The sequence below is a fragment of the Equus caballus genome, chromosome 1 (genome assembly GCF_041296265.1).
Source record: "Equus caballus isolate H_3958 breed thoroughbred chromosome 1, TB-T2T, whole genome shotgun sequence".
In the NCBI taxonomy this organism is placed as follows: Eukaryota; Metazoa; Chordata; class Mammalia; order Perissodactyla; family Equidae; genus Equus; species Equus caballus.
In genome coordinates, this window is record NC_091684.1 from 6,735,351 (window position 1) to 6,750,632 (window position 15,282).

Below are 15,282 nucleotides of genomic sequence, written 5' to 3' on the forward strand. Positions count from 1 at the left end.
ACCCAGGAGATAATACAAAACACAAGAATATGCTGTCAGTTAAAGTAAGAATAGGCTGAAAAATTATAACATTGTCTATGTCTGATAAGTTAAAACTGGACTTCTCATTTGATCAGATGGCTTACTGTGAAACATTAAAATTTGTAGTGGTGCCTTTTTTTCAAGAGAGTCATATGAATTGGTCAGAAGGTATGAAAACCTTGTGAAATAGTCATTTATGGCTTTGCTTCGGAGCTGGCTAAGGATGACCCCCCCAACCTCTGCGCCAGCAGGCACAAACTGCACAAGGCCTGGGAACACAACTGGGAGCTCCAACAACTCAAGCTCTAGGCTCCACGATTTCCTACAAGATAAACTTGCACGGTTATAAAACATTTCTTAGCACAGACTTGACAAACAGCAATTATAACAAACATGCAGACGGTGCAGACAGGCAGGATGCCTACATACCTTATATACATTTCTTCTCTTTCAATTTCTTTGTAGAAATTCTGAAAAATCAAACCACAACACTGGTTTAAGAAACCTGTTCTATGAAAGGCATCACAAGCACATTAAAAATTCACGGTTCTTCAATTTGTGTCGAAAACAGCCAAATGGAACCAGCTCTTGGGATTAGAATCATAAACTCACATAAAATGCAAAATCATCTTACACTATCCTTCACTTTTTTCAGAAGGTGATTCTAACGATTACATTTCCTACACTTTGAACACTGTGATGGCTGAAATCTACTTCTGTCAGTTCAAACCCGATACTATCCAAAGATACGCTATCTTAACCATTCTTAACCATAGTAATCTCATTAGAAGTGAAGAAAAATTAAAGATCCCAAACCTGGGAATAAGCATCATCAAAATGGTTTCAGCACGCTGGGGCCAGCCTCACCAAGAGCCACAAGAAGGCAACCAGCCACATGTATTCAAATGTAAAGTAAATTTAATTTAAATTAAATAAAATGAAAAATTCACTTCCTCAATTGCACTTGCCACACTTTGAGTGCTCAGTAGCCACATGGGGCTAGCATTGCTGTATCAAACAGTGCAGATACAGAACATTTTCATCATCACAGAAATTTCTATTGGGCAGTGCTGTTCTAGACAGACAGACCTTCTAAAATATAGTAAGCAAACTGGTTGCCACTTAAAAAAACACCTTGTGTATAAGCACTGATGGAGAAAGGTTTAGTTAGCAGATTACAAACAATGGGTTATCTCTACATATAGTAAAATATTTTCTGGGTGAGCATAAACATTTCTGTCAAAATTATATTTCTTAATGTTAAAATCTTTTTCGTATATGAGGCACCAGAAGGGTATAGAACAGTCACCTAACAAGGCCTGAGGTAAGGGAAAGACCATCGCCACTCCCAACGTGAAACTTAGCACCTCAACACAATGTTACACCTCTAGAAAGGGTGCCTGAGATAGCTAGTGAATATCACCATTATAAAGGCATACAATCATCCAATAAGATGAAATAGTCTGTTTAATTTCATTAGCAAAAAAAGACATTGCTTCCAGAATTGATCTCTCTGAAAAGAAATGATAACTTAGCATAGAAAGTAAGAGAGGGCATCTGAGGTTTTGCTGCACCCGATTTTAACGTCCTCTGGTTCACACGCCGTGGCTGGGTAATGAGGACATTTTCAGCTGACAACGCGGAGCGATGTAACAAAGACACTCTGCATCAAAGGCAGAGGATGAGCCCTTCACTTCCAACTCCAACGAGCCAGTATTTACAAGCTACGATTTCACACCATCCTCTTTGCTCTCATATTTTTAATCCTTTCCTAAGCTTTTGATCATTCTCCTTTACAATTTCACAATGGGGATATCATGCGACTTTCATTCCTCTCTCCAAGTATGGAAATGTCCTCTATTTCCTGCCTGCGCTGAGTTCTGCACCCTTCCTAGGACTTCAAAACCTCTCTAGAACCAAAGGACACTCATCTCAAATCCCAATTTCTATATAAAACCTTTGGGTTTCTTACATAAAATTCACACAGGTCTGGCGCTCCATTTCTGGGCTCTGCAGGCAGCATCCTGCCCCACCATGGTCCTCTCTCTCAAATCCCCTGGCATCAGTGCTGAGGTCCGTGCCAGGCTCAAAGCTTGGCAGCTCTCTGAGCAACCCCATTGGGACAGGGCCCCCAACTCCAATCCACCACCTTGCATTGATCCTTCAAAAGTTGGGCATTTGCGTTATAGGTCAATTTTGTACTCCTTCATGATTAAAAGAGATACCACGATTTCTAGAATTCTACTCAAAACCACCTTAATTAGCCTTGTAAAGGAGCCATGAACAGAGTAACTTTTATCTTTTAAATGACAATGAATCTATCCAGTCTTAGAGATGGATATGTTGGTGATTGCATGGAAGAACGAGGTGACACACAACAAAATTATCAACCAGTAATTAAAGACTGCATGATTATGAGGTGACAATTAAATTCTACTTAATTACAAATGTGCACTTTGTCCGATGGGAACCATGATCCAATATATATGCAGATGTGCTCACAGGGGGACATTAAAGGGACTTAGGTCACTGGACAGAATGACTGCTCGTGTTTCTCATTTAAATTTTTTTTTTAAGTGCAAGGAAGACTAGGACATTAACAAATCCACACAATCTTGAAGCTTCCACTAACTCCATTAAAAAAAAATAGCACTAGTTCTGAAGGAAAGTTGGCAATGGGCTTAAAGGGCATCAAGAAATTCTATGCTCTTTATCTTATTTTTTAACTTTAGGATTTCAAGGGGATTTCTGCTTAGTGATAAACTGAGTACATTTTAAATATTTCTAACATACGTTTATTCATTATATACATATTCATCTCTACGAAAGTCTGTTTCATATGAAAAGTACCAGGAGAAAAGGTAAAAATGGACCTGAAGATTAAAAATATATTTATATTTTTATTTATATGACTAAATGTGAGCTGGGCAGTGAATATGAAGAGACAGAACACCTGTCCGTAAAAATCCAGTTTTATCATTTCTCTTTAACCCATAGATCTATTTTATTTTTCAAATTAAAAAATTGGGATAGGTTGGGATCCATCTTATTATCCCCAGGAAATGGTTAAGAATAGAACACTTGACTCTTCATGGAGTGATTCAGAATGTTCCAAATCGAAGGTAGTTAATGATGTCAGAAAATCTCAGGAATCATGGGTACGTTTCTTACTTAAAAATCTACCTAGTGCTGAGGGCAGGAAAAATAGGTAGGCAACAAGCAAGGCTCCATAGGAGAGAGGAACACGTTACTGTGAGGAACTGTGACTAAGTGTCATCACAGGAGCCTGTTTTCCGACTCTGAATTCTGATTCTGATAAAAGGCCACCTTCACAGCACATCACCATTTCTCCACCAGGTTTTGTATCCTGGTGAGCATGAGAGATCTTCCTTAAAATAAATAGTAGTCTCAATCAACAAACTGGGGAACCTAATAAACATATTAATAATTCTTCGTTCTGGACACAAATTGGCCTCTTAGATCCCCTTAAGAATCCAAGAGAGCACTAGAAAAGTACGTTCACACTAGGGAATGATTTTGAAAAGGTTTCCATTGCTCTCCCGCAGGAAAATACTGATTTCCTGTAACTATCTCATGTTAACCAGACTGGCACCACAGGAGTAAATTACTGTGGACAGAGGCAAGAATGCAAGAAGACAGCGAAGCAAGGGCCAGCCTCATTCCTGTGCAAAAGATGGAGGCCAGCTTACCTGGGGCCGAGCTCACTGCTCTGCTACACGCAGTCAGTCTACAGGTGAATGTAAAGGCAAACAGAGCCAGTGGGTCAGACCTCAGGGACAGATGCCAAAGCCAGTAATTCCCACAGTTGCCCAAGACCCTTGTGACATACATGCAAACATATTTAGACGTTTCAAGCTCGCTGATTCTCTTCTCGCCCTTGTCCAGTCTACTGGTGAGACCAGAGGCATTCTTCATTCTGCTACAGTGTTTTGGATTTCTAGCATTTCTTTTTCATTCTTTCTTAGAGTTCCCATCCTTCTGCTTATATTACCCATCTGTTTTTTGCAAAATGCCATTAAAGCCCTTAGCATATTAATCACAGTTATTTTAAATCCCCAATCTGATAATACCAAAACCTCTGCCATATCTGAGTCTGGTTCTGATGCTTGCTCTGTCTCTTCAAACCGTGTTTTTGCCTTTAGCATGCCTTGTAATTTGATGTTGAAAATGGACATGATGTACTGGGTAAAAGGAATCCAGCGCTGGCTCCAGTGATGGTCTCTGATACTGGGCTCCTGTTCCAATAAGCTGTGATTCTCACTGCTTTCCTGTCTCTCCAGTTTTGGAGGCAGAAGTTCTCTTTGTAGATCTAAGAAGAGTTGTTGATTTTAAGTTTGCCAGCTTTTTTCTTGTTGTGAGGATGGCAGTGACAACTTCCAAGCTCCTTTTATATGCTGGATCACAAACCAGAAGTCCCCCATATTTCGACTTTTAAGGAAAAGAAAACTTGCTATAGGAAATGTTCATCATTAGCCAAAACAGGTTGTCCAGCCATAGAATGAAGGGGCTGAGACTGCTTATGAGCTTTCAGCTGTGACGTTCCTCATAGCAAAGCTTAGATTTAGTATTGACACTAAAACGGATGGAAGATGAAAATACTGTTTTGTTTATTTTTTTAACCCAAACATTTCTGGTGATTTTCTAAAGAACAAATGATGTATCATATCCCTCCTGGCACAGAAGTCTCTTTCCATGAGCTCAAAGTACCTACAAGTCCATACCAATGGTAGATATGGAAGTCAGGGCTAGCAACTACATGTTGTCCAATGACCAGGTGGTGATGTGGAAAATCCAGAGAAGCGAAGCAAGTAGAACAAAGGAGGAGTAGTGTTTTCTTTCATTCCTGCCTTCAGACAGGCAGAGGAAGTTGAGAAAACTCCTACCAGGGCCAGGACTTCGCTTTTCTGGTCCTTACAGGAACAGCAGAGGAGGAAGATGCAGTGAGATGCAGAGAGCTCTGAAGCCAAATGTGGGAGTTGTGTGGCTCCTGAGGGCCTTGAGTTTGCCAACCATTTCCTTCAGCTGAGCTTGTCATAAAGGTTCCTAAAAGCTCATTGTCCTAAAGCATTTCCTGATGCACCACAACTATGCCAGGAAGGGGGTGCCCAGAGAACATGGCCATGTCACAGTAATAGCAGGTGTGCAAGAGGCCCGATGGATGGCAGTGGCTAAGTTTACCTAAGCCATTTGCTATCCATGCAGCCGTGCATTAGTTTCTTGTGGCTGCTGTAACAAATTACCACAAACATAGAGGCTTAAACAATAGATATGTATTCTCTCACAGTTCTGGAAGCCAGAGTCTGAAATCAACATGTTGGCAGGACCACATTCCCTCCAAAAGCTCTACAGGAGGATCCATCCTTGCCTCTTCCAGCTTCTAGTGGCTCCCGGTGTCCCTTGCCTTGTGGCAGCATCACTCCAATCTCTGCCTCCATCTTTACATGGTCTTCTCTTCTGTGTCTATGTTTTCTCCTTTTCTGTCTCTCATAAGGATGCTTGTCATTGAACTTAGGGCCCACCTGGGTAATCCAGGACGCTCTCATCTTGAGATCCTTAACTTAACCACATCTGCAAGGAGCCTTTTTTTTCCAAATCAGGTCACATTCACAGGTTCTGAGGATTAAGATGTGAACATATCTTCTGGGGGCCACCATTCAAACCACTACAGGACATATTTACAACGATCTAATAATGAAGCACTTAAGACTGTAATCAATAAAGGTGCCACCCTGGTCACAAAATAAGATGGCTCATCATTCTTAACCACAGAAAACAACCAGAGGGGAGATGATCTTGCAGATTAGAGCAGATCTGCAAAAAGTTCTTCATTATTCCTTCCCCGCAACAGACAAGGAAACAAGCAAAGGAAGCTGTGTTCTGCCACGGAAAGCTCTATGGCCAGGCGACTGAACTTTTTGGTTCAGTTTCTGACTTACTGTGAGGACTGAAAATGTAATTAACTTTTTACTCACCAGCACATTGACAGTACAGCTCATGCGATTTTCTTTGTTCTCATCATGCATGATAGTTCGATAATCCAAAAGTCTTTCCATCAGGCGCACAACAAGGTTCACAAAAGTTTCTCCTGTTTTGGCGAGGTATTTGTGCTTCCTGCAATGCTCCAAGAGGCTGAAAATAATTATACACACCTTGTTAATCACACTCAGAGAGAGAAACTTGACTGAGGTGCAATTTAAAATATTTTCCATTATTAACACGTTTTAATTATTTCTGGGCTACAAAGTTCATTGTAGTCTAATTACAGTCTCTATGTCTCTATTCCAACATAAATCCCACTGTTAATCAACACTTACATTTTATCAAATAACACTTTGTACTGTTCATCTCCTCTGCCTCCTTCCACTTCATGATCCAGCTTGGTGATGATCTCATTTTCAAACTATAATTAAACAGAGGAAGCATAAATAATCAGCATGGCAGATATTTCATTTTATGACCTGAGAGTCGACAGCACATAAATCGGCGCGAGATCATCGTCAGACAGTTACCCTCCTCTGAAGCCTGATTTCACTTAAGAGTTGCCAGCCCTGAACCCCCGGAGATTTCTGATGATCCCAGGCCACAGGGGGAATCTTTCATTTCCTTCCCTGGTTAATGGAGCCTAAACACGCATATTCTAATAGCAGGAGCAAGAATCAGAGAAAGACAGAGAAGGAAACCATGGGGAAAAAAAAGTCAGGGAGTAACATGAAAAAAAAAGTCTCAAACTTTATTTCTATGAACAAGGAGCAACTAAAATAGCTCGTTGGTTCCTGGAAAAGAACAGATGGCATTTCACTTGCCAGCAAAGCGTTCTTTGCAATCTGAAAACATCCAAGGGGCCACTTCACTGTCATTCCTCAATGGATCCTAGTGAAACTTCTCACTCTGGTTGCAAAAATATTATAAAAAACAAGAGAGGCAATGTCTCTAAAGACAGACCAGTAGACACCTCCAGAAGGTCCATCTGCAGGTCTTCCCCTAACTCCCCAAAGTTTCTGAAGGGATTTCCAGAGCATAGGGGTGGGAAAGGACCCTCAGAACTGGTTGAGTGTCTCTTGGACCCATGCTTTTGGGAAAACTCTAAGTTCTGGAGAGGTGCAAATCTCCAAAATGTTTTCACAGGGGTCATGAACCCCATGGCTAATCATGCTGGAAATAACTACCTCAATAACGATAAATGTGCATCCTCATCCTTTCTGCCCAGTCCCCCATCCCTGGCAGAATTCAGAGCCACCTCAGTACCGGGATTCTAACCAGGCCAGTGCTCATGTTGCAAGGGAGCCCTGAAGTTACCCATCGATTTGGGCCAGGTGGGAAGGAGAGGCTGAGAGAGCGTTAGTTCCCAGAGATGGAGACATCCACACTGAACTGAACGAAGGTAGACAAAGGAGCAACTGAAGGAAACAGTTGAATTCAGGGTTCACAAAGCAAGCACACCATGGCATGTATGCAAGGGCCTCTGAGATCCCTTTAAAATGTATGCTCAGACACAGCTTTCCCAGGCAACAATCCTCAAGACCCCCCACTATTATTAGGATCCCCTAAGAATCTAAGCTGCCTGAGAGAAAGGATTTTCTTCTTTCTTGGTCACTGCTGTGTCCTCAACCCCTAGAATAGCGCCTGGTATTGACGCTCTACTGGGATGAATGTGCAATGCGCACATAAATTATTGGGCAGTCTTGGTGTTCAGCTGGAGCTGGGAGGGCTTTAATATATCAGCAAAGAAGAGAGCCAGCAGGTTGCTAAGACACTACCTGCTCTCTTGGCCACACACGCCGAGTGCGAACACACTCATCAGAGCACTTGCAGCAGGTACTGCAGGCAGCGTGCACTGCACTGGGGACTCAGGGTGCTGCTGCTGCAGTGGCAGCTGACTGTGGCCCCCTGCGAAGCAGAAGGTGAGGGGTCTGGTGAGACCCAGGGAGGAGTCTCAAAGCAAGCACAGACCTGCCTGACCTTGATCAGGACACGCTGCCTGAAGCCACAATTTTATCACACTACAGATGAAACAAAGGCTTCAAACAGGACTGGAGAGAAGTATTGATTCTCGCTTGACATCAAGGACTGGGCAACATCAACAAAAAGCCGGACCTCAGCGAACCCCTGCAATTCTTTTCTTGATCTTCTCCATTGTATCCTACCCCAAATAAACACCCTCTTTCTGATTCTGTTTGGCCTGAGAAGTTCAGGGATTTTAGCAACACAGAAAAAGAGATGGTTGCATTGAAGAAGAAAGAATGCCTTGCTTTTTTTTTTCCACCTGAAGTCTCATGATAATGACTTTTACTATAAAATTATACCTTTGCATTACTAACCCACCATTACCTTGCTCTTTACAGAAAAAACTTCTGTGAAAGGCAGTTGTTTTTGGAATCGAATGGAAGGGAGATGGCCTGCTATTGGCCCAAAAGTTGGTGTTTCAGTGCAGTCCTGTCTCCCAAACAGTGCCAGGACGGGAACGCCAAAGACTGGGTTTGGTGCATGCTGATTCTTCAGAACAGATCATTGAGATACAAAATAACACTGAATTTAATCAAAACGCAGGATTCAACCCCACCCATCGTTAATGAACATACAATGAAGAAGGCATAGGGAATGCAGGAAAACATGCCTCATCCTAACATGGGCAAACACACAGGCATTTTCAAATTGCTCATCACTAGATAATCAGAAGGCATTGGAACTTGGAGTCTTCTTTATGGAAATGGCATGTTTTCTCTGCTTCCACGTAAACCTAGCTGTCACAAACAAGGGCAATAAGGAAGCTCCTTAAGTATGCTGCTAATCAAATATTGACTGATGAATTTAATGTTTGCTAAAAAGAGTGGATGAATGATAAGTAAATCAGAAGAACACAGCTGATTCTAATTTTACTAACCTCTAGTCTAAACGACATAATTTGCACAAACACCTGGCAAACCTATTCTGTTTATCAGCAAGGATTCAATACCACAGATCTGCAGCAAGCCTCTAATTCCAGGTTCTTCATTAATTTCTACAGAATATACTAGAATCAATTTGCTAGTGTGCTGTGAACTGTTATCATGATCAGAATTAAACGATCCTGTCCAAATAAATCGGAGAAAGTGCATTTGCTGATAGAGCAGAACTGGTTTTATAAAAATCATGTTTATTATCTTACTCGTAAATGCATGCTGCTGGGTAATTTGCAACTGGGTTCTCTACGGTTAGGACAGAATTTGCAAGAGTTTACTGCATTGCTCAAAAGGTAGCAGAGGCTCATTCATGTGATAAGTGAAACCATTATATTTTCCTTTCTTGTCTGAGTCACCACTATCACAACAAAAATATCCACAGAGCATCTCTAAGCACCCAATACCAGTGGCCCCCCCAAGAATATAAAACATAAGAGGCCACGTATTACTACAGGGCTTTCGGAAGGTTGCTGTTAAATTGAACGTGGTGGAACAGGGGGGCTGTGCTCACAGGGAGATTGACATCGCCGTTAATTCAACTAACTTAGAGAGGAACCATTGCTTTCACCACTCCTTGCTACAGATAACCATGGGTTATCGGCTCCTGTTTAAGAGATCATGGAGTGAAGGGTCTCAGTAGTGGAAAATCTAAAAGCCAATTCTATTTGGTTGGGAATGCATGAGTTTTGTTGGGGGTTATATGTACCATTCTTGCTATCACGTATTTATACATGTATAAAACCAGTCCTGTACTTTCCAGGCATCCAGAAACATTTATAGAAGAGATCTGGGGCTTTGTCAGAGCAAGGGAGGAAGGTGGACCATTATGGAAAGGTTTGCACAAATAGCTCACCACGTTGAGGAAGTGCTCAGAGGTTTTCAAGAGCTGAGTGAAAGCTAAAATCTAGGAACACAATCTGCTAAGAATATTAGCAAAAGGGTTTCTTTGACCCTTCTCCAAAAATACTCAGTAAACCGTTGCACTTTGCCCTGCAGTGCTCTACTTTCTCCTGTTTTTCAAGAAAAACTGCTCACAAGATACTGGAAGTAGGACTATGGTTGGAGACTATACCCTGGTACCAAAGAACCCTGAGAATGAGATTCTCTTTGCTTCTGTACCTCCAGATGGAATTGGACCAATCCAATGGAATTTGAGAGCCACATGCCTTCTCTTTAGCATTACAGGAGGGATGGGTGGGAGAAAGTCACTGTATCTTCCAGGAAAACCTGACCTAGAAGAAGGAAGTGTCTTGGCAGAGAGCAGCCTGGCACTCCGACACCCTCGGGGCTCCAGGTGCACATGTTGACATCCAAAAGGTACTGATCTCCCCCAGATCTATCACTCACCCTTTAATCCCTGTGTTCAGACATGCTAATATTTTAATGTATATTGCATTCCTCTTATTTAACCACTCTGAAAACTTACATACGCACTTAAGTAATCTCTGGCACTCCATATCCCATGTTCTAAAGTCCCCACACTCTCTGCATCCAACAGGCAGGCAGCTCACTTTGAAGCTTTTGTGAAATACTCGTGAGCAGACTCATGAATACTCTAGAGGCCCCAAGGCCCCAGACGAGGAGCAGCCTGGCTCAGGAACAGCTCGCTGTGTGGCTGCTACACCCGGCAACACCTCAGACAGGCGCAGCTGCTCCCCATTTCTACATGACCCAGATCAAGGAGTGACTTCTGGGCTGTAGGCAACGACAGTGGACTCCAGGAATATGCCCTCAGAGTGAGTCCTGCTTAATGCGGTTAAAGGAGATTATGAAAGTTTGGGCCTCTCTCTGCAGGAGGGCTAAAAGAATAGAATGCAACATAATCAGAAAGCCTGGAGTCCAGGGTATTAGTTTCCATGATCTCTCAGATCGCTTTTGGGTCTGGAATTCAATGAAATAAAAGCCTAATTTCCATGCCATTTTTCCCCTTTAAGCCTCCAAAACAATAGAATCAAGTATTATTTTTAAAAATGAAAGCAAAAATAAAGAAATCAACAAACAAAATCCCAGTGACTTGAAGAATAAACAAGATAAAATCACCACCAAACAGTCACATTCATATTACAGTGCAAAATACATTGGCTTTCCCACCAAGTGGCAGAAGCTGCCAACATGCACTTAGGTTATTCAATTATTTGCTTAAGGTTACCAGCATGGGCAGGAGGAAGAGATTATTCAAACAGAACTCAGAAACATTGCAAACACAAAGATTACTCATGTTCTAATATTGTTACAACTAAATGGGAATTTCTGGAAGTTGTGGAGCATTTTACCGACCCTCACAAAGATGACAGAAAATAGCTCCATGATTGAAAACATTATTTTGCTGTGGGGCCTTTTCCATTCCATTTTTATTAATGCTATATAGCCCATATGGTCATTTGCTGCAGTTCTCAGCTGTTAGTTCTGTATTTTCCAAAGACATAACACGGGAATTCTTTAAAAAGGTGCCAGAAGAGAATGTAAAGGTATGCTTCTTTGATGAAGCAAAATCCAGTGAGGCTGAGACTCAGAATGGTATTCCTTTGAGGGGGGGGTCTCAGTGAGATGGGGAGAGATTAGTTTAAGGCCAGGTGAAGATTCATCTGTGGTAAGACAGCTCAGCTGGTCTACATGGATGATCTAAGAGGCACTAAGACCACGAAGACTCCAAGCCTCTCCATGCTGACTGGCAGGTCCTGAAATCTTCACAGGTGGGATCTCTCCTTTGACCAAAAAATATTAAGATTTCCTAAAGTCCTCAGTTCTGGTGTAAACATGCTGCTTTGGGACTGGGGTGGGGTAGGTGAGGACGGGGGACAGTAAAGACAGCAGGGATGACTTGAGGAGTGGACGAGTTGTAAGGAAAGCAAGCCGAGAATACGTCCAGTGGGACTAACGACCAGGAGAGAAGCAGTAGAAGGGGACAATTTAGGAGAAGAGGTAGGGCATCCAGATCATAGAAGATTCTTAGACAGGGCTGGAAGACCCAGGATGGCCAAGGGCAGCTGGAGTGTTGGAGGCACTCAGAGAAAATGAAAGAGGTAGAAAAGATGAGAAATGGGCTTTAATTGAGTGGAGACAAAACGGCCACATGGACAGGGCAGAGGAATCACATGAGAACATGGAATGATGACAGAGGGTGGCTAGAGTCCCTGTGGTCAACAATGGCCACCACAGGGCAGGGAGAGGCACCCATGAGAGGCACAGCTAGAATGGACATCAAGCTGAGGTTCACGATGTACTTTTGCCTCCATGCCAATGGAGCATCCACAATGCAAGCACTAAGGAGGAAAAGGACAACCTGAAAAGAAGGCACCATCCCTCTCTCACCAGGACACCAACAGGGATAGAGGACGAATCAGCAAGTGAGGATGTGGGGATGAGAGTGAGCCGTTCAGATCACAAAAAAGTTTATACAGCATCAATCTCTCGTAAAGTCTTCCTTTCACTGGACCATAGATCCATAGCCGTGAACACCAGCTGAACACGAAGTATATTGTTTAGTAGGTGGGAAGGATTTCTGGAAAAGCTCAAGCCCACTTTGTACAAATGTGGGCCTCCTAGTTCATATGCTTCTGCCAGGTCCAAGCTCCTCCACAGTGGATCAGATCAACTCTCCCCTTGGCTTCAGGTCCCTGCACAACATGTCCTCTCACAGGCGACTTCCATTGGCATTAGAGAATTTTAGTTGGTGGGTCTTTGAAGACCTTATTTGCCACCTGTCGAAACCTGCCTAGAGTAAACGATATCAAGCTGACTAAGGCACTGCCTGCAGCCCTGGAAAGAGTGTCCTGGGCCACCAGGAGGATAGGGCACAGGAATAGACAACTTGATGCCATCCCATCCCACCACCATGCCAGACCATTCAGTGCATGGACCCTGGAGAGGCAGGACCAGTAACACCCAAGGCATGGGCAAGGACACCTTATTCTGAAAGAAGATTTCATGCTCTTTCTTGCAAAAGTGGACACAAGGAAGAAGTAGACTCTTGGGGAAATGTAAGTGTAAGAACATTCTAATGAAATGCTCTCCACTGCAGCTGAAGAACACAGGAACAGCAACTGTGGGGCACTTTAGAGAAGCCAATTTGTAGCACATGTTTTTGAAATTCCAATAATAGTTTGATGCAGTTTAATCCTGAGTAAAATGGCAGATTTTTCTTCTGAATCCAGCAGGTCCCCTCTCCACTCTAACTGTAAGAGTATAACACAACTGGACACAATCCATATTTCACCAACAGGAGCATATTAATAGCCCTACTCCGAAAGACATAGCAACCTTAAAAAAAAAAAGCTACATCCTATGTTCAAAACATTAAAGTTTTGTAAAAACAAAAAACCTTAATGATTTCCCCTCACTCCATTAGCTTTGCACATCTGCTATAAAAGTGGAGCCAATTTAAGCCCTTGTTGATGTGACTAATAAGGTTAGATAATTGGATTGGTGGCAGATTAAATAGCAGCCAGCCAGCCCTGTCCTAGAAGCTCCCTGGGATGGAGGCAGGGATGGCTGGGCACTGCTCCTCTGTCCACATGCCCGCTCACTACACGTTCACAGCCAGCACCTACAAGGAACAGAGGGCATGCCTCATGCTTAGGAAGAGCAGCTGATGAAGGACCAGGGTTGAACCGAGAATAGAAAGGAGTTAGAACAGACACAGCAAGTTGAGGGACAAATGCTGTGGTCCAGGAGAGCCCTGGATTAGGGACTGACAGAAGCAGACGGATGCTGGAGATGAGACAAGTTGTCGCAAACCTCCAGGAAGGCCAGCAGAGCCACCAAAGACAAGGCCAACGTGAACCATACCCATAAAACCAAAGGACAAGGAGCCTGGCAGAAATGGGGACAATGGGGAAGCAGGTCTGGGAAGGATGACCTTCCACCTAGGAGGCTGCGATAAGAGCAACAGAAAAAATAAATGGAGATAACCCTACAGAAAAGGGAATTGATCTTTTCCCAATTGATAAGAACAGATTAATATAGCAGAGACTTTTTCCCAAGTTTTAGTTTTTCTGCATTTTAAAATCCTTCAGTGTGCCCCATCACTTGTCTGAGAAGGTACAAGCAGATGACAACACAAATGAACAAATGGGCAATGATTACTGACCAAGAAATTCAAGGAGCTGACTCTGCTTAGCCTGACAGTGGGTTTGTGGACCTGTGTATGCTTTAATTTACATACATCCAAGTGAGGCATGTTTAACGCTAACGAAATTGTTTGTGACATAGAATTAAATGGGCATAACTACTTCATGGTATTGTTCAAGCAGCTGGTTTTCTGGAAAGATGTCTCCTGATATTGGACAGATTTGAAGCCACCCCTGGTGGCAGAAAGGTGAGAACGGAGGCAAAAATGCTATGACTCTCATTAACTGTGCTGTTTACTGACACGCCTGAGACCCTGTCAACTGGAGAAAATGAAGCACTTCTGCAGGAGATTACCGTAGAATATTTTAAAACTTTAGTGAAACAGGAAAGAGACAAAAGGAATGGGAGGAACACGAGGAACAACTCAGAAACCAAACTCTCATCCACATCTTTATTCCAACTGCCTTTGCCCATATTTTGACCCCAAGACTGCTTAAAAGAATGACAAATGACAATGTTTTGAAGGACTTTGAGCTTAGTTTCCTGGGCCAGGAATATTTATCTACATAAATACATTTTTCTCCTTTACCTGATTCTTTAATTTAATAGCATTTTTTTCATAGAGTCCTTCTTTGAGGCTTGCTTCATCTAAAATTCAAAAAGTCAGACATATTTTCAGTCTAGGAAGAAGGACTTTAAGTTATAAGTCCTAGTCCTGGTGAGTTGGTAGTGACATTGGATCATGATTTAGTGACAATGGCAGTGAAGATGGGTCAAGTCTTAGGGCAATAATATATATATATATATACACACATATTTATTTATTTACTTATTTTTTTGATGAGGAAGATTGGCCCTGAGCTAACATCTGTTGCAGATCTTCCTCTTTTAGCTTGAGGAAGATTGTCTCTGAGCTAATGTCTGTGCCAATCTTCCTCTATTGTATGTGTGGGAGGCCACCACAGCATGGCTTGATGAACGGCGTGTAGGTCCGAGACTGGGATCTGTACCCACAAACCCCTGGCTGCTGAAGCAGAGCATGCAAACTTAACCACTACGCCACCAGGCTGGCCCCCTTATGGCAATAATATTAAAAAATTTGGCGATAATGTCAAAAGCTACAAAAATATTTTGAATCATCCAATTCCAATTTTGAGAATGTACACCAGGAAAACTTTCAAAAGAAATTCAAGCTCTATGCACGAATGTGTTCACTGCACATTTATTCACA

General features: G+C 42.5%; 1 protein-coding gene across 2 annotated transcripts in view; it reads right to left on the bottom strand.

The window, feature by feature from the left end:
* The window catches only part of DOCK1 (dedicator of cytokinesis 1), a 503,869-nt gene that overhangs the window by 61,975 nt on the left and 426,612 nt on the right, over positions 1-15,282 (bottom strand). For both annotated transcript variants that reach the window (XM_023637097.2, XM_023637090.2), the window contains exons 34-36: positions 6,357-6,442; positions 6,015-6,171; positions 451-491 (exon numbers count right to left, since the gene is read on the bottom strand). In XM_023637097.2, the coding sequence (XP_023492865.1) occupies positions 451-491; positions 6,015-6,171; positions 6,357-6,442 (284 nt within the window). The remainder of the gene's footprint in view (positions 1-450; positions 492-6,014; positions 6,172-6,356; positions 6,443-15,282) is intronic.